Below are 19561 nucleotides of genomic sequence, written 5' to 3'. Positions count from 1 at the left end.
CTTCAGGAGAGAGAGAGAGATAAGGAAAACAATGGAGCAGCATTTGGAGATGTGTAATGAAGGGACGGGAGAGAGAGTAACAGAAGGAGAGAGCTGTCTAGAGCGGCTCCCCCTTTGAACCCTGAACTGTTTGAAGTGATGGTCAGGCGATACCCCAGCAGGGGGATAAAAAGGGACAGGTTCGCTAAGGCAGCACACACGACACCCGAGGTAACAAGACCCTGGAAGCGGTGCGTCTCTCACAAGTCAGTGGGAAGTACCGGGCCATAAACGCACAGGGTGGAAAGGCACGATTGGCGGGAACCTGGTGTGCGTCCACCCTTGCCTGGGTGCCAGGTTCAGCGCAGGGAAACGATCGTATCCGGAAACGGAGGGGTCACGGTCGATGACCTCAGATGACATCACAAAGGACTCGCCCGAAAGCTGACTGTGAAGGTCTGTGTCTGGAAGCCCTGAATATTCATTCGTTTTTGCTCTCTCTCTCCTTCCCCCCACTGTCCATCGCCACGGCAGCGATTACTGCGAACTGAACTGAACTAACTTGAACTGAACTTTGCGTCACTTTGAAACTGGTCATTTACCTCTAGACAACGATACAGCTTGATTGATCCTGTTATCTTAATTCTGCGTACATGTATGTTTATCATTGCTGAACTGTTGCATTCATTATCCTTTTGATTAGAGTACTGTGTTGCTTGTTTCTTTAATAAAACTTTCTTAGTTCTAGTAATCCAGACTCCAACTGAGTGATCCATTTCTGCTGGTTTGGCAACCCAGTTACGGGGTACGTAACAAATATCAAAATGAATAGTAAAAGTTTTTCAAGTATGTTAAAAGAGAAATGAGAGTGGATATAGGACCGCCAGAAAATGAGGCAGGAGAAATAATAATGGTGGACACAGAGATGGCTGTGAACTAAATGAGTATTTTGCATCAGTCTTCACTGTGGCAGACGCTAGCGGTATACCTGATGTTGTAGTGTATGACGGAAGAGAAGTGGGTGCAGTTACTATTACAAGAGAGAAGGTGCTCAAAAAGCTAAAAGACCTGGAGGTATCTAAGTCACCTGGACCAGATGAACTGCACCCTAGGGTTCTGAAAGAGGTAGTGTTAGAGATTGTGGTGGCATTAGAAATGATCTTTCAAAAATCATTGGACTCTGGCATGGTGCCAAAGGACTGGAAAACTGCAAATGTCACTCCACTGTTTAAGAAAGGAGGAAGTCATCAGAAAGGAAATTATAGACCAGTTAGCCTGACCTCAGTGGTTGGAAAGATGTTGGAGTCAATTGTTAAGGATGAGGTGATGAAGTACTTGGTGACACAGGACAAGATAGGACAAAGTCAGCATGGTTTCCTTTAGGGAAAATCCTGCCTGGCAAACCTTTTGGAATTCTTTGAGGAGATTACAAGAAGGATAGATAAAGGGGTTGCAGTGGATGTTGTATATTTGGACTTTCAGAAGGCCTTTGACAAGGTGCCACACATACTAAGTTAAGAGCCCATTGTATTACAGGGAGGTTACTAACATGGTTAGAGCATTGGCTGATTGGTAGGAGGCAGCGAGTGTGAATAAAAGGATCCTTTTCTGGTTGGCTGCCAGTGACTAGTAGTGTTCTGCAGGGGTCGGTGTTGGGACCCCTTCTTTTGATGCTGTTTATAAATGATTTAGATGATGAAATAGATGGCTTTGTTGCCAAGTTTGCAGATGATACAAAGATTGGTGGAGGAGCAGGTAGTGTTGAGGAAACAGGTAGGATGCTGAAGGACTTAGACAGATTATGAGAATGGTCAGGAAAGTGGCAAATGAAATACAATGTTGGAAAATGCATGGTCATGCACTTTAGTAATAAAAATAAATGTGCAGACTATTTTCTGTACAGGGAGAAAATCCAGGAATCTGAGATGCAGAGGGACTTGGGAGTCCTTGTGCAGAACACCCTGAAGGGTAGCTTGCAGGTTGAGTTGGTGGTGAGGAAGTCAAATGCCATGTTAGCATTCATTTCAAGAGGTCTCGAATACAAGAGCAAGGATGTGATGCTGAGGCTTTATAAGGCACTGATGAGGCCTCACCTTGAGTATTGTGAACAGTTTTGGGCCCCTCATCTTAACAACAAGTGTTGGCATTGGAGAGAGGCCAGAGGAAGTTCACAAGGATGATTCCAGGAATGAAAGGGTTATCATACGAGGAATGTTTGATGGCTCTGGGTCTGTACTTGCTGGAATTCAGAAGAATGAGGGGAGAATCTCACTGAAACCTTTCAAATGTTGAAAGGCCTAGACAGAGTAGATGTGGAAAGGATGTTTCCCATGGTGGGAGAGTCTAGGACAAGAGGGCATAGCCTCAGAGGGGGGCTCTGTTGAGCCATGAGCAAGTAGGATGCACACTCTTGTAGCTCCGGCAGATTTGATATTAAAATTTCATTCACACAAAGTCAATTTGAGGTTTAGGGTGGCAAACGAAGGGGAGGTGCTCTTCAATACATTCCAGAAGGAGAAAGAGTGAAGGAGTGCACTACAAAATGCCGGGAAGAGGAACGGCTAAGGCAGGGATGAACAAAGAAACAGGTCCAATTGACTTCTCAGAGCTCACGACTGAGGGCCATGTGGAGCCACGTGCACAGGGGAGGGAACGTTGACTCAGACCATGAGAGGCCTGCATCAGGCATTTTCATGCCTTACAAGGCGCAGATTGGAAGTCTGTGTGGGGCGCCACTCCTCACACAGACTAGAGCAATGTGTGATTAAGTGCCTAGCTCAAGGGCACAAACACGCTGCCACAGCTGAGGCTCGAACTAGTGACCTTGAGATAACTAGACAAACGCCTTAACCACTTGGCCACGAGCCCAACACGTGCACAGAGTATGGACAACAATGGGGTGTTGGTGTCCATAGAGTCGCTACATGCAGGGCTAACTACGATTAAGTCAGACATCTGTAAGAAAATTGAAAAAGTTGCAGAGGTAGAGGTCGCTTTGAGAAGTGAAATTGCTTCGTTGAAAGCGGAAAATGAGGCTGTGATTACCGCAATGAAAGCCCAGTTGAATACACAAGATCAATTTCTGAAAGAGATAGCAGAGTTGGCTAACGGAGCTCCAGACATAGTTGTAGAGCTGGAAAGCAAGGTGAAACGACTTTGTGGGCAAGTCGAAAAAATTTCTGAGAAGTGCCTGGATTTAGAGGGACGTTCGAAACGACAGAATCTGAGAATTGCGGGCCTACGAGAGGGGAAGGAAAATGGGCAGAAGACAAGAGATTTCGCGGCACAGATGGTAAAAGAGCTCTACACCTGGAAGAAGCTCTGGTGAGAGACCGCGCACATAGAGCACTTCGGAAACGGCCGGGGGGGGGGGGAAACGAGCCGCTGTGACACCTGATCGTGAGGACCCATTATTGCCATGTATTTGAAGATAAAATGCGGAAGGCGATAGGTACCAAGAATCTACAATATCAAGGACGAAGGATTCAGATCTTCACAGACCTTCCATCCACAGTGGCTAAACGACGTGTGGCTTTCACACCGGTCAGGAGGTTGTTACGGGATAGACCCGGAATCAAGTTTGGCCTCCTGTATCCTGCGAAGCTACAAGTGACAATTAATGGAACCGAGGCGGTGTTTACAGATCCAGAAGAAGCTCGCCGGTATGCGGAACGTCATTTGGGAAATGCTGAGAAGTGACGGTGCACAGTGAGAAGAAACCCTTTCCAGAATGAAGATGCCCCAAGTAAAACTCCGCGGTAGGAAATTGTGAACGTTTCGAACATTAATGAGGCCCTGCCTCTGATCCCTGTAGAAAACAGGACTCAAACAACAGGAATTCTGCAGATGCTGGAAATTCAAGCAACACACATCAAAGTTGCTGGTGAACGCAGCAGGCCAAGCAGCATCTATAGGAAGAGGTGCAGTCGACGTTTCAGGCCGAGACCCTTCATTAGTCCTGACGAAGGGTCTCGGCCTGAAACGTCGACTGCGCCTCTTCCTATAGATGCTGCTTGGCCTGCTGCGTTCACCAGCAACTTTGATGTGTGTTGCCAGAAAACAGGACTCTTTGAGTTATATTTGGATTGCACTATGTCGGATTAAGGCCCCGTGAGTGCACAGATAGTAATAAGAGTTGGTGTAAACTGGTGTTGTATAAGGAGTAGAGTACAGAGATAGAGGAGGTTATATGGAATGAGGCTTTGGGAGTATCTTTTAGCTCCTGTTCCATCAATGCCAGGCATCGTTTAATACAATTTAAAATCCTACACAGACTACGTCATGCGGAAAGATGAACTAGAAAAACTCACACTCTCTGGAAAGATTGAGTGGGAGTAAACCTAGAGGAAGACCTCGGCTTATGTACTTCAAAAGCATAGTCAGGTGGCTACACATCGATGAAATGGAAGTCATCCAAACAACAAAGGATAGATTTATATGGAAAACCATGGTCACCAAAGTCCGCATTGGATATGGTATCTAGACAGACAGACAGACATAGACTACATTACTCAGAAGTAAGGATTCATAAAATATTCCCTGAGGTGTCCCCAATGTGTGAGAAATGCAAGTCCTCGGAGGCAAATTTGTTACATAGTTATGTTTTATGTCCCAGGATACGAGAGTATTTGAAGCAAATATTTCAGGTCCTATCGAAGGTACTAAAGGTTCAGATAATACCAGACCCATTTTATTAATTTTTGGAACTTCGGCGAGGTCAAATAAATTCCAGGCTACCCAACAACAACTCCTGACCTATGACATACTTAATGGAAAGAAACTCATACTGATGTTCTGGAAAAAGGAGGAAATTCCATCACTCAGATAATGGCTGGCTGCATTAATGGATAATGTGCATCTAGAGAGGATAAGATACGTTATCGAGGACAGACTCAAGGAATTTGAAAAAACCTGGCAACCATTACTGTTGTATTTAGAAGAGACCGACAGCTGAACTAAGTGTGGGGGGGTGGTAGGATCTAAACAGCACATACAGGAGGGGTGAGGGGAGGGCAGGGAAGGGTAAAAGAGACGGGGTGGTAGGGTTTCCTTTGCTTTTTGCTTGTTTACTATACATACATTCATTTGACTTTCATTATGTTGTTATAAGAATGAAAAGAAAAAAAAGCATGGTACTTTAGGACATTGTCGGTTGTGGTTAAGCTGATGTTGCTTCACAATAAAAACATTTGAAAACAAGAGGGCATAGCCTCAGGATAGAGGTGCGCCCTTTCAAAACAGAGATGTAGAGAAACGTCTTTAGCCAATGGGTGGTGAATTTGTTGCCACATGTAGCTGCGGAGGCCAGGATCTAGGGTTGAGGAGGAAATGAGAAAAAAAAAGATCAGCCATGACTGAATGGTGGAGCAGACTCAATGGGCCAGCTGGCCTAATTCCGCTCCTATCTCTTATGGTCTTATTTAATAATAGACTAAGACAACTGTCTTAGACAACTAAGACAACACTCTATGAGGTCATTCTTACTCTTGGCCATTAGGCTCTATAATGAGTCAATGTATAGCCGGGGAAGTGATGACCCTCTCCTGTTAGGCTGTCTGAGGTAACTTAATTTTTATTTTTTCTTACTTCTCTTCTAATATTTGCATATCTTTGTACTTGTAATACTACTACGACAGCGGTCCCCAACCACCGGGCCGCGGACTGGTACCGGGCAAAGCATGTGCTACCGGGCCGTGAGGAAACAATATGAGTCAGCTGCACCTTTCCTCATTCCCTGTCACGCACTGTTGAACTTGGACAGAAGGTTTCCAACTGTTCCGTATTTGCCGGGACATCCCGTATATTGGGCTAAACTGGTTTGTCCCATACGGGACCGTCCTTGTCCCGTATTTCCCCCGCTAAGGTAGAGCGTTCCTATGAAACCTTTCGTGCCAAAATGGCGTAAAGCGAAGAAGCAATCACCATTAATTTATACGGGAAAAATTTTTGAGCGTTCCCAGACCCAAAAAATAACCAAACAAACCATACCAAATAACACATAAAACCGAAAATAAATAACACTAACATTTAGTAAAAGCAGGAATAATATCATAAATACACAGCCTATATAAAGTAGAGATAATGTATGTACAGTATAGTTGGGAAGATGAAGGCAAAACCAACTTGTGGGGAAAAAATCAGCACGTATGCGCATGCGCACATCACATGCGCACACAGGTGCCCGCGCAAGGCTTCATTGTCATGGTAGTCTTTCCTGGGGTAAAGTGTCCCGGGATTTGACTGCTACTTTTGTCCCTTATTTGGGAGTGAGAAAGTTGGCAACCCTAACTGTAAAAGACATGTTGAGGTGAGTCTAACCCTACTTGAACACCATCCCCCGGTCAGCCGGTTCGCAAGAATATTGTCAATATTAAACCGGTCCGCGGGGCAAAAAAGGTTGGGGACCCCTGTACTATGACACTGTAATTTCCTTTGGGATCAATAAAGTATCTTTCTCTTTGATGTTTGTATTTAATTTCAATGACACCATCACTTGACTAAATAAATCTATAAATATTCCACCAAGAGATACTAGAAATTGGTTCATTTATTCTGAATAGCTCTTGGGAGCAAAGATAATTTCCAGTGACCTAGCAATAATTGAATGTGCTCAAAAGTTTCACTGAGATAATATGATGTGAAAACAATATTGTATTCAATAACGTGCTTGACAGTGCGGAGTTTAATATACACCCATTTGCCACTATACCTCTAAGCTTTTAAACTGTATTGAAAACAACACAAGAGCATCAATTAGAAGAGGATTATTATACCCCACTATACATTTTATACCTATATTAAGAATCTACTAAAATTGGCATTTTGAACCTTAACTTCATCAAGAATGCTTTTAAAATTGCAAAGGAAAATCCCAGGAGAGCATTCAACCTGAAGCACTACGCTTCCTTAAAGTGCTAGAAAATAAACTGGATTTCTGCTTGCCCTGCTTTTTGCTGACAGTGGCAGTTTAATTCAACACAGTAATTAAAACACACCTACCACATTACTGCAGAATTTCCAACTATCAATTCCCACTGGGAATGTTATTCTTAAAGGGAGAAAGATCAGAGAAACCTTGTAGTCTTCAATTCACAGACCACTGAATAAATAACTCCTGTTGAGATTGTGAATCAGCCCTGATATTCCTTATCTTGTCCACAGCATCATACTGAGATTCAATCAATGAGAAATTTAAAGGTCTTCAGTAGTTCTAGAATATAACGTGACTACTAACATTATAAATATGCTCACATGAATTAAAGTTAAATTTGTGAATAGCCTAAACCATCAATTTTATTTGACCGAAAAATTGTAAAAATTGACTTCACTTGCTTATTTACATCTGCAAACCAGATATCACCACTCTGTGACTTAAGGTGACTTGAGCCTCTTTTCAGCAATTAAATTTTTTTTACCAGAGCCTCTTTATGGCTATAGTAGCATTTTGTTTATGTCCCCTATGGAGAATCTGTTAGGAAGCATGCTAAGTGTAGGAGTATTCAGTATTTTGACTCCCCCCCCCCCCCAATAATGGTTATGCAAAAGCCAGTGCAAAGGGAACTCAATGCAACATTGTAAAAAGACAAAACACAATTTGCAACAGGCTTAATCATATGCAAACAAGCAAAAGAATTATTGGGCTATATAGTGAGTGATTGGTTGAGTTGTAACTTGGACTTGAGTTATAGGGAAAGACTGAATAAGTTAGGACTTTGTTTCCTGGAGGATAGGAGAATGAGGGGAGATTTGATAGAGCTATCAAAATTATGAGGAGTGCAAGCAGGGTAAATGCAAGCAGGCTTTTTCCACTGAGGTTGGGCAAGAGTACAGCTAAAAGCCATGGGTTAAGAGTGAAAGGTGAAATGCTTAAGGGGAATATGAAGGGAACCTTCTTCATTCAGAGGGTGGTGAGAGTGTGGAATGAGCTGCCAGTGGAGGAGATGGATGTGGGTTCAATTTCACCTTCTAACAAAAATTTGGATAGGTACATGGATGACCTGGAAATGCTTTAAAGATCTTGACATAGATGGAAAAGATGTATGTTTCTTAAGAAACTTATACTGGGACCAGACAGCATCCATCAGAATAGAAGGAGAAGTGAGTGAGTATGTGAATATCATGAGAGGAGTCAGGCAAGGTTGTGTCTTTTCGCCAGACTTATTCAACCTGTATAGTGAAAATATCTTGAGAAGTATCAAAGACATCAAAGGATTCACAATTGGAGGCCATAATATAAATAATATCAGATATGCTGATGACATCGTACTAATAGCTGACTCAGAAACAAAACTTCAAGGACTACTCACTATAGTGGCAGCAGTAAGTAATCGCAGATTACTCAATCAACACCAAGAAGACAGAAAGCATGGTCATCTCCAAAAAGACAAACATCCCACAATGTGTGATCAAGATCAGAAATACAAACATCAAACAAGTCAACAAATTCAGATATCTTGGCAGCCTAATAACAAGTAATGGCAGGTGCGACACAGATATCAAATACAGAATAGCAATGGCGAAAGAAGCTTTCCAAAAAATGAAGTCCATATTAACAGAGAGAAAGATGAGCACGCACACTAAAAACAGAATACTGCAGTGCTACATTTATTCTATCCTGACTTATGGAAGTGAATGCTGGACCATTTCTCCAGCAATGGAAAAGAGACTAGAAGCAGCTGAATCATGGTTCTACAGGAGAATGTTAAAAATATCATGGACCACACGCACATCAAATGAAGAAGTTCTCAGAAGAGCCCAAGCAGTTCGATCACTCATACCAACAATAAGAGAAAGACAACTCAGATTCTTAGGGCACATCATGCAGAAAGATGAACTAGAAAAACTCATACTCTCTGGAAATATTGAAGGGAGTAAACCTGGAGGAAGACCTCAGCCTATGTACATCAAAAGCAAAGCCAGGTGGCTACACATCGAGGAAATGGAAGTCCTCCAAAAAACGAAGGATAGATCTATATGGAAAACCATGGTCACCAAAGTCCGCATCGGATATGGTACCTAGACAGACAGACTTGGATGACATCAGCACAGGACTTCAATGGTCCCGAGTTTGAATCTGGCCGGCTCCTTGCATGCCTTCCATCCATACTGGGTTGAACGTCCAGCTAGCAACTCCACCTTGTAAAAATTTAAAATGCTATGGAAAAGGCAAAATTGGCATCCGATACACACAAGGAATGAAAAGGAACAACAACATGGATGGGAATGATATGGTCCAAGTGCAGGCTGATAGGACTAGGCAGCAAAATATTTTGCTATGGATTAGATATGCTGAAAGGCATATTTCTGTGTTGTCGTGTTCTATACAACTTAGTCTGAAGATGTAATGAATGAATTTTTTTAAACAAAATGCAAAGATATTTAAAATTAAGTCCAGAATGATGGAATGAGAAAGCACATATTTATTTACCAGTGCTGAAAACTACAGTAAAGTCAAGTACATGAAAAATGTTTGCCCAATCTCACACTATTCCTGGGTTTGCTAGAATCTGGCATTAATTCAGATTCCTAGAGAGGCCTGGAAGATAGCTGGTGTGGGAAACAGAACATTCACACTGATGCATTTGAGGGCTTATTTCAGAATTTTGTTCAAAGGTTCACTGTAGGGTCAGAATGAAAAGAATCTGTTTTGCTTGTTCTACACCCTCAAAGTGTGATTGCTTCTGACATAAGGGTCTAAGGTCAAAGTTTTCCATTGCTCAGTGTAACCCTCACTGGAGAAAGAAAAACACTATTGGAACATTTAGCAGTTTATTGGTAGCTGCATATAGATGTCTAATAAATGAATCACCAGATTTTTTGCTGCTGAGCAGAAACTTGAATAGGTTGAATCATTAAATAACAGGATTGTTCCCAGCTATTATGTGACCTACCTCAATGGAAATGAGGATCACGATCATCCACTCGAGCCGCAGACCATGTTTCTCACTGAGGTGGTTTCGCATCAAGTCAGTAAGTTCTGTACAGTGCTGTAGCTTTTCATTAATCACCTGCAGAATTCAAAAATTTTGTAAATCTAAAAGAACTGCAGATGCCAGAAATTGGAAAATTCTTGAAAACACAGGAGGTTAGGTGGCATTTATTGAAAGAAAAACATGTAAATTTTCAGAGCAAAGAGCAAATTTTTGACCTGAAACTTTATTTCTCTTTCTACTGAAGCTGCCTGTCCTCCTCAGTATTCATCCATTTAAAGTGAATTACAGTTCCAATTCAGCACAGTATATACTCAAGGCTAATGGAAAGTCAGCCTCGCATTATTGGACCAAATCTTGCTGGCATTTTCACTGTGAACTGCTATCACCTTCATCATTGCAAGTTCTGTTAAACTTTGGTGCAAATATATTTAAACTTAATTGTCCCAAACTTACTAGTGAATCTAACAACACACTGACCACTGGACTCCAGCAGTTACCCAGCATATGACTATAGACTTGTACTAGTTTTGACCTGACATAGAATTCTTCAGTTTATCCACTCTGATGCAAGTTTTAGTTTTGTAATGAAAGTAGGAGTATATTACACATTTAAAATAAAAACATTACTTAAAAATAACCACCTGAAAGTGTTTTGAGGTGACAATTTTTAAAAAGTATTATTTCAATTTTAACAGTTCATAAGTTTCTGATCATCGTTTCCGGACAAGGGTTTCTGAAGAATTCTGTCGGCAGAGATTGTGACATGACTGAATTAAGTTGGTCATGCTCATGGGCCTTTCCATCAGGTCCAGGATGTTTTCAGTTAGCCTTATGGATTTAGAGCAGATAAATGCAGACCAATGGATAAACTGAGTAGCAAAATGATTTTCATTTTACTGCAGATGCTGGAATCTGGAGCAAAGCAAAACTGTTGGAGGAACTCAACAAGTCAGGCAGTGTCTGTCTGGATGGCTACAGTCCACAGAAATAGTAGGGCCAGGCTCAGTTTAATTCACTTTTGAGTAGAGATGGTCTCATGCAAGAGGATGGTATTTACAAAGGCAGTTCCTGGCTCAAGTGGAGCACATAAGAACAAAAATAACAGAAGCAGGAGGAAGCCACCTGGGCTTTTGTGCTTAGTCCTCCTTCAGCTCAGCACCACATTCCTGTACTAACCCCACATACTTTGATTCCCATTTCTGTTGTGAGTATGCTCAGTAACTGAGTTTATGAAGCCTTCTTGGGTAGAGAATTCCAAAGATTCATTACATTCCGGATAAGAAAATTTCTCCTCATCTCTATCCTTAATGCCAACTCGTTCTGAGACTGAGTATTGTATGTACACATAACATAGCAGTCAGCACAATACTTTACAACACCAGTGATCACTGATCAGTGTTCAATTCTCATTGCTGTCTCTAAGGAGTTTGCACATTCTCCCCATGACGTTGTGGGGTTCCTCCAGATGCCCAAAGTGTTAGGATTTGTGAATTGTGGGCACACCATGTTGGCACCTGAAGTGAGGTGAGCAGCACTCGCTGGCTGCCCCCAGCACTATCCTTAGATTGTATTGGTCATTGATGTAGGCAGCACATTTCACTGTATGTTTTGATGTATATGTGATAAATAAAACTAATCTTTAATCTGTGAGATTGGGATTTAGATCAAAATTCCAATCAGGGTAGGGTGCAACTTGGAAAGAAACCTGCAGGTGGTAATGTTTTCATATTTGTGCTTTGTTGATCTTGACAGTAAGTGATGTGGATTTAGAAGCTGCTGACTCAGTAGCTGAAGTGATAAACTGCAGTATGATTTGTGGATGACACCTACTACAGCCACTGTGCAACAGCAGTGGAAGGAATGAATGTTTAAAATGGTTATCATGGAGCTCATCAAATGGGTTGCTTTGTCCTGGATGGTGCTGAGCTGCACTCGTGATGAGTAAGGAGTACTTCACCAGACTCCCGACTTGTGTCTTGTAAATAGTGGAAAGGCTTGGGGATGTTGGGATTTTCTCTTTTTAAAATCCACTTCTAGATTCTGGAAATGATAGTTAATTCTGTATTTAGCAAAATGCTGGAGGAACTCAACAGGTCAGGTAGCGTCTACAGAGAAGAATAAACAGTTGACATTTCGGGCCAAGACCCTTCATCAGGACAGTCCTCCAGCATTTTGTGTATGTTGAGCTAGAAACAATGGTTCTATTGTTTGTTTGTGAAACAGATTCCAGAATACATCTGGACTGTCTCATCTATTTTTTAGTATGAGTATTAGGAACTCTTTTAGTGGTTGTTGCAGTTAAATTGATAATTTTTCTTTGGTTATTTTGACTTGATGGCAGGGAATGCACTTTACCGAATAGGGCCAGGATGCCTTACAATGGGAAACCAAGGCTAAACCATGCCGAGACTGTAAAACATATTCAGCAGTTAGATGGGAATGACTCCAGCTTGGGTTCAAAGTGCAATAGGATCAAATTTTGCCCTACATTCACACACTTACATTTTGCAATAGGTTTACATCAGTTACAGGGTAACATGGGTTTTTGGTTCTTTTTCTGATGTTTTTGGCATCAGAAAATACAGGAATATTTTATGTAGAAACCAAAATAGATAACATCTAAAACAAAGTACCAACATTAAGCTTTTAGCTTTTTAAAGGAACAAATAAGAATTCAGTGTAACAGAAGGAGCATTAATGAGGATATGATATGAAAAAAAGATTTTAAAATATAAAATATCACAGTAACTCAGGGAATAATATAGTTAATTGGAATGACAGGTTCATGTAGTATGGTGGAATAATACCAAATGAAAATCTTTCTGTGTAGATCAGCAGGTACTATATAAGAATAAGATTTCCTGGACCATTTATCCCATTGATTGCATCTAAAAACCCTGGTGAACTAGCTGACAATGACTTAAGCAAACATCTTCTATAGAGGCGATGTCAGTTTAGTTTTGTATTGCCAATAAGGCTAGCACCATATTACCCAACTATAAACTGCAGTACTTTATTAATCACACTTTTTCCCTTGGAAACAAAACACTGCACTCAATAGCCTGTAACTTTCCTTTCAGAGTCAAGCTTTGAACTGCCTGTATGACCTGGCATGTTTGTGGTGTGAAATGATGTCTCGAAGGTTGAAGATGGTTGTGGCATGATATATATGGGTCAAATGGAGGTGGTGAGGCCCGTTCCCAGAGAGCAGGGAACGAGCCAGTGTTTGGTGTTGGAGCAGACTTGGAGCTGATTTGAAGCAGCAAAACTGAGGCAGAAGGACCCAGGCCCGAGAGTGAGGAATAAGCCGACGACTGACTGATTTAAATGCCGGACCAAATTGGAAAGGTCAGATACAGCTGAATCGAGGCAGCAGGTCCCAGGCCTGAGAGCGTATTGAAGCAGCAGGGCCTGCGTCTGCAAGCAAGAAAGAACCCCAGGTTTGACCAACTTAAACGCCAGACCAGACTGAAAAGGTCAGGGTGTTGGGGACAGGCCAGTGTTAAGTTTACCGCTACGTGAGATATACTCTATTTTTATTGTTTGCACAATTTGTTTTTCTTTTCTGTACATTGGGCTTTTGATGGTATTTTTTAACAAATGGGTTCTATTGGATTTCCTTGATTTGTGGCTGCCTGTAAGGAGATGAATCTCAAGGCTGTATATAGTATACACACGTTGATAATAAATGTACTATGAACTTTGTAAGAGAAGAATTCTGTTTACTCCATATCATATCAAGTGATGGCTGAAAGTAATGGATTCAGCAAGTCTATGAAAACAGACATCCTGGCTGCTGTACTGTAAATGCAAGTTCCACCGCTCAAGAAAATCATTCAGATAAGCCTTTAGAAAAGGAGGATTGATCCAATTAAGTTAATTACCAATCAATCAGTTCATTTTCAATCGCCAGCATGTGGCAATTATCTTAAGAACCTGCTCACTGATGCTTAGTTCAAGTTTTTGCTATTGTCACCTTGGCTTCAGACCTCAGCATGGCCTAATAAACTGAATCCTAGAGGTAAGCAGACACCACAAGGCAGTATTTGATTTTCCAACCCTGATGACATGAACATCAAGAGGAAAACACATCAGTGGTTGACCATTTGGTATGACTTCCTCAAACAATGCAAGGTTGTTATGATCAACACACACAAAAAATGCTGGTGAATGCAGCAGGCCAGGCAACATCTATAGGAAGAGGTACAATCGACGTTTCGGGCCGAGACCTTTCGTCCTGACGTCGCCCAAAACGTCGAATGTACCTCTTCCTATAGATGCTGCCTGACCTGCTGCGTTCACCAGCACTTTTTATGAGTGTTGCTTGAATTTCCAGCATCTGCAGATTTCCTTGTGTTTGTGTTTTTAAGATTGTTATGATTGCTGGATGCCCCAGAACATCACTACAGGGGCTCCTTGAAGCTGCATCTTGGACCCAATCATCTTCAGCTGCGACATTATCTTCCTCCTATCAGCAGGTGCCCGGGAACACCTCCAGGATGCACATTCTCCTGACTTGCAGATACACTCATTGGCCACTTTATTAGGTACAGGAGGTACCTAATTAGGTACTAAGTGCATGTTTGTGGTCTTCTGGTGCTGTAGCTCATCCACTTCAAGGTTCGACATGTTGTGTGCTCAGAGATGCAAGGCTACAGGTGTCCCCTGCTTTTCGAACGTTCGCTTTACGAAACCTCGCTGTTACAAAAGACCTACATTAGTTACCTGTTTTTGCTAACAGAAGGTGTTTTCGCTGTTACGAAAAAAGGCAGTGCGTGCCCCGAGCAGCCAAGCTCCTCCCCCGGAACTGCATTCTTGCTGGCATTGCTTAAACATGTGCCTATGAGTAGCCGTTAGCAAGATGAGTTCTAAGGTATCGGAAAAGCCTAAAAGAGCTCGTAAGGGTGTACAATTAGCATAAAAGTAGACATAATTAAGCGTTTCGATCACGGTGAACAAAGTAAGGACAAAGTGTGTTTGGCTTGTGGAAGTTGACGAAGATGATGTTGAAGAGGTTTGGCATCCCATGACCAAGAACTGATAAATGAAGAGCTGATGCAATTGGAAGAGGAAAGGGTAACAATCAAAACCGAATGCAGTAACGAACGGACCGAAAGTGAAATCGTCCAGGAATTGAACGTGAAGGAACTGCGTGAGATTTTCACTGCAATTGACAACAATGATTGCAGAAAAGTACGACTTTAATTTTGAAAGGGTACGTCAGTTTAGGGCATATTTGCAAGATGGTTTGAGTGTTTACAAAGAACTGTATGATAGAAAAATGCGCCAGGCTAAGTAGTCAAGCACACTGTCGTTTTTCAAGCCTTCCACATCAGCCACAGCAGACGACGAACCTCGACCTTCGACATCGAGGCAGGCAGACATAGAAGATGACCTGCCTGCCTGATGGAAATAGATAACGATGAGATGACACCTCAGTGTCCCACCACCCTAACCCCCGGGCCGCGGAGAATGCAGCGGTAGCCAGGACGCACTCAACACACCTTTAAGAAAAAAGCCAAAATAAACATGCCAATTAATTAGGTGCCTCTTGGCACATAACTGTCTGCCCAGATCAGAGGTGATTGCCGATTGCATCGCCTCTGATCTGGGCCGACATTTACGTGCCAGGCGGCACCTAATTAATTAGCTTGTTTATTTCGGCTTTTTTCTTAAAGGTGTGCTGGGTGCGTCCCGGTTACCGCTGTACCACTGCATTCTTCGTGGATGGGTATCGGTCGGCGGCCTGGCGGTTGGGGTCCACTGCACCACCCCAACCTCCAACGACTCAGCCTAACACACCATCATCAGTGTGCTCGGCGCTGTCTTCCCAATTCTGGTAAGTGATACTACACTGTACATACATTATTTCTACATTATATAGGCTGTGTATTTTCATGCATTATTTGGTATGATTTGGCAGCTTCATAGCTTAAAGGTTACTGGAGAGAGCGTTTCTGCCGAGAGCGCTTGCGTGAGATTTTCGCTATGGAAAACAGTGTAGCAATGATTGTAGAAAAGTATTTCTACTTTATATAGGCTGTGTATTTATCATATCATTCCTGCTTTTACTATATGTTACTGTTATTTTAGGTTTTATGTGTTATATGGCATGATTTGGTAGGTAATTTTTGGGTCTGCGAACACTCACAAATTTTCCCATATAAATCAATGGTAATTGCTTCTTCGCTTTACGACATTCCAGCTTCCAAACCGTTTCATAGGAACGCTCTACCTTTGGATGGTGGGGGAAACCTGTATTTGAATTATTGTCGCCTTCCTGTCAGCTTGAACCAGTTTGGCAATTCTCCTCTGACCACTCTCATTAACAAGACACTTCTTTTTTTGTTTTTGTGTAATTCTCTGTAAACTAGAGATTATTGTGCATAAAAATCCCAGGAGATCAGCAGTTTCAAGATACTCAAAATATCTTGTCTGGCACCAACAATCATTCCACAGTCAAAGTCACTTATATTGAATTTCTTCCCCATTCTAATGTTTGGTCTGAACAACAAATGAATCTCTTGACCATGTCTGCTTGCTTTTATGAATTGAGTTGTTGACACATGATTGGCTGATTAGATATCTGCAATGTGGTGTACAGGTGTACCTAATGAAATGTTCACTGAGTGTATAATCACAGTTCCTTCCTCATTGGAACTTCGAATCCAATGGTATTGGGAGAGTATCATCATCAGAAGATCTGCAGTGATTCAAGAAGGTGGTTCAAATAAGGATGAACAATATATGCTGAACTTTGTCAGCAACACCTACATTATGAAAAATGTTTAAGATGAAAAGAATCATAACACTTAATTATATAGAGAAATTCCATCAAATCCTTTTCTTGTAAATGAAACATAACCATCACAGCAAATTCTACAACACTAGCAAGAACCCCAGTCTCTTCAGAGAACTGAAACAATAATGTCGTATGCCTATTTCTGCCTTGCCTTCTCTATCCGTGCAGGTCTGTCATAGGCAGCACAGAGTTAATTCTATTCTTCCAACACAAGGAACAATAGGAATGCCTATCCTTCCTTCCCAAGACAACATTTTGGTAAGTCAGTTCATTCGGCTGTACTCCTCACACTTGTATGCAGACAAAGCCTAAACAGCAAGGCTCCAGAGATCAAGACAACTAAGAGGTGGTCATGAGAGGCTGAGAAACAGTTACAGGATTGCTTTAAGTCAGTGGATTAGGCCGTGTTCAAGAATTCATCTGAGGACCTGAATGACTGCACTGTAGACAAGTGTGTCCCCACGAAATCATTCAGGGTTTTCCCCAATCAGAAGCCCTGGATGAATAATGAAATCCAGACCTGCTGAGAGCCAGATCAGAGGCATTCAAGTCTTGAGATCAAGAATGCTACAAGATGTGCAGGTATGATCTCTGGAAAGCCATCTCTTGGGGGAAGAGGAGATTCCAGACTATACTGGATTCAATGAAGGATACATGACAGCTGTGGCAGGGTTTGAGTGCCATAAGCTCCTACCAAGTTAATTCTTGCGACATAGGGGATAGCAGAGCTTTGCTTCCCGATGTGCTCAATGCCTTCTATGCTTGCTTTGACCACCAGGACAGGGAGGAACAATCGCGCACCCCCATATATTCCGATGATCCTTCAGTCTCAGTATCTGAAGATGACGTGCAGGCTGCCTTCAAGAGAGTGAATCCAGAGAAAGCATCCAGTCCAGATGGAGTACCTGGTCGAGTACTGAAGACCTGTACTGACCAACTGGCTGGTGTATTCTCGGAGATCTTCAATCCCTTACTCCCGCAGTGTGTGGCACCCAACTGCTTCAAGCAGGTTTCAATTGTAGTGATGCTCAAAAAGAGCGTGGCGGCCTGCCTAAATGACTATCGCCCAGTGGCACTTATATCCACAGTGATGAGGTGTATGAGAGGCTGGTGTTGAAGCATATCCGCTTCTGTCTGAGTGGCGACTTGGATCTGCTACAATTCACCTACCAAAGCAACAGGTCTACAGCAGAAGCTACCTCGTTGGCTCTTCACACAACCCTAGAACATCTGGATAGCAAAGATACATACATCAACATGCTCTTTGTCGATTACATTTCAACATTTAACACCATCACTCCCTCAAAGCTAATCAGAAGACTCCAAGACCTGGACCTTAACACCCCCCTTGTGCAATTGGATTCTGGATTTCCTCACTTGTAGACCTCAGTCAGTTCGGATTGGCAAAAACATCTCCTCCACAATATTTATCAGCACAGGAGCACTGCAGGGAATTGTGCTTAGCCCCCCGCTCTACTCACTTTACACCTATGACTGCATGGCTGAGTACAACTCCAACACCATATACAAGTTTGCTGATGACACGACTGTTGTGGGCTGTGTCAAAGGGGGTGATGAATCAGCATACAAGAAGGAGCTTGAAAACTTGGCTGAGTGGTGTAATAACAACAACCTCTCACTTATGTCAATAAGACCAAGGAACTGATTGTATACTTCAGGAGAGGGAAGCCAGAGGTCCATGGGCCAGTAATCATCGGAGGATCAGAGATGAAGAGGGTCAGTAGCTTTAAATTCCTGGGTGTCACTATCTCAGGAGGACCTGTCCTGGACCCATCAAATAAATATTATTGCAAAGAAAGCACAACAGCGCCTCTACTTCCTCAGGAGTCTGCAGAGGTTTGGCATGTTACGGCAAACCGTGGCAAACTTCAATAGATGTGGGTTGGAAAGTGTGTTGACTGGCTGCATTACGGCCTTGTATGGGAACACCAATGCCTTTGAGTGGAAAATCCTACAAAATGTAGTGGATTCAGCCCAGTACATTACAGGTAAAGCCCTACCAACCATTGAGCATATCTACATGAAATGTTGCCATAGGAAAGCACCATCCATCATCGAAGATCCTCACCACCCAGACCATGCTCTTTTCTCACTGTTGCCAGCAGGTAGAAGGTACAGGTGCCTCAGAACTCGCACCACCTGGTTCAAGAGCAGTTACTACCCCTCAACCATCAGGCTCTTGGACAAAAGGGAATAGCTACACTCATTTAAGGACTCTGTTATATTGTTATTTCATACTTGTTATTTATTGCTATTTATTTATACCTGTATTTGCACAGTTAGCAGTATCTGGTGTTATAATTTACAGATACTGTTCTTTACATTTGCTAAGTATGCCCACAGAAACAGAATCTCACGGTTGTATGTGGTGACATGTATGTACTCTGATAATAAATTTTACTTTGAACTTTGAGCAACTACAAAGAGTGATAATTATCTTATTTCTTGGGTCAACACACACCTTTACACGCCGGTTGATGTTCAGAAACTGGCAGGTTTTGTCATAGAGTTGTTCTAGGTGCTCTCTGTCCCAGTAAAAGTCAGGTGTCATCAAGAGATCTGAACTCAAGTTGATACGATGTCTGAAAGGGGATAAATTTAAGGTAATAAGACAGATCAGAGCTGAGAGTGCCACTGATTTCTTACATTAATATTTACAAACTAATCCAGTAGTCATCAGTAAAAAATATGCAAATGAAAAATCTGAAATAAATGCTTTCCCTTCATAAGAAATTCTTCAATTTTCTTAGATTACACCTTTCATATTCTAGACTCCTCCTCAATGAAAAACATAACAACTCAGTTCTACTGCTATTCGTGCTCAGGT

At 42.1% G+C, this 19561-nt stretch overlaps 1 protein-coding gene across 3 annotated transcripts in view; it reads right to left on the bottom strand.

Moving 5' to 3' along the window:
- Positions 1-19561, bottom strand: part of rmnd1 (required for meiotic nuclear division 1 homolog) — a 157816-nt gene that overhangs the window by 18469 nt on the left and 119786 nt on the right. For all 3 annotated transcript variants that reach the window (XM_063056289.1, XM_063056290.1, XM_063056291.1), the window contains 2 exons: positions 19196-19316; positions 9870-9986 (listed from right to left, as the gene is read on the bottom strand). In XM_063056289.1, the coding sequence (XP_062912359.1) occupies positions 9870-9986; positions 19196-19316 (238 nt within the window). The remainder of the gene's footprint in view (positions 1-9869; positions 9987-19195; positions 19317-19561) is intronic.

Source organism: Mobula hypostoma, chromosome 8 (genome assembly GCF_963921235.1).
Source record: "Mobula hypostoma chromosome 8, sMobHyp1.1, whole genome shotgun sequence".
Lineage (NCBI taxonomy): Eukaryota > Metazoa > Chordata > Chondrichthyes > Myliobatiformes > Myliobatidae > Mobula > Mobula hypostoma.
Note: the sequence above shows the minus strand (reverse complement) of the source record. Positions and strands in the feature narration are given on the sequence as shown.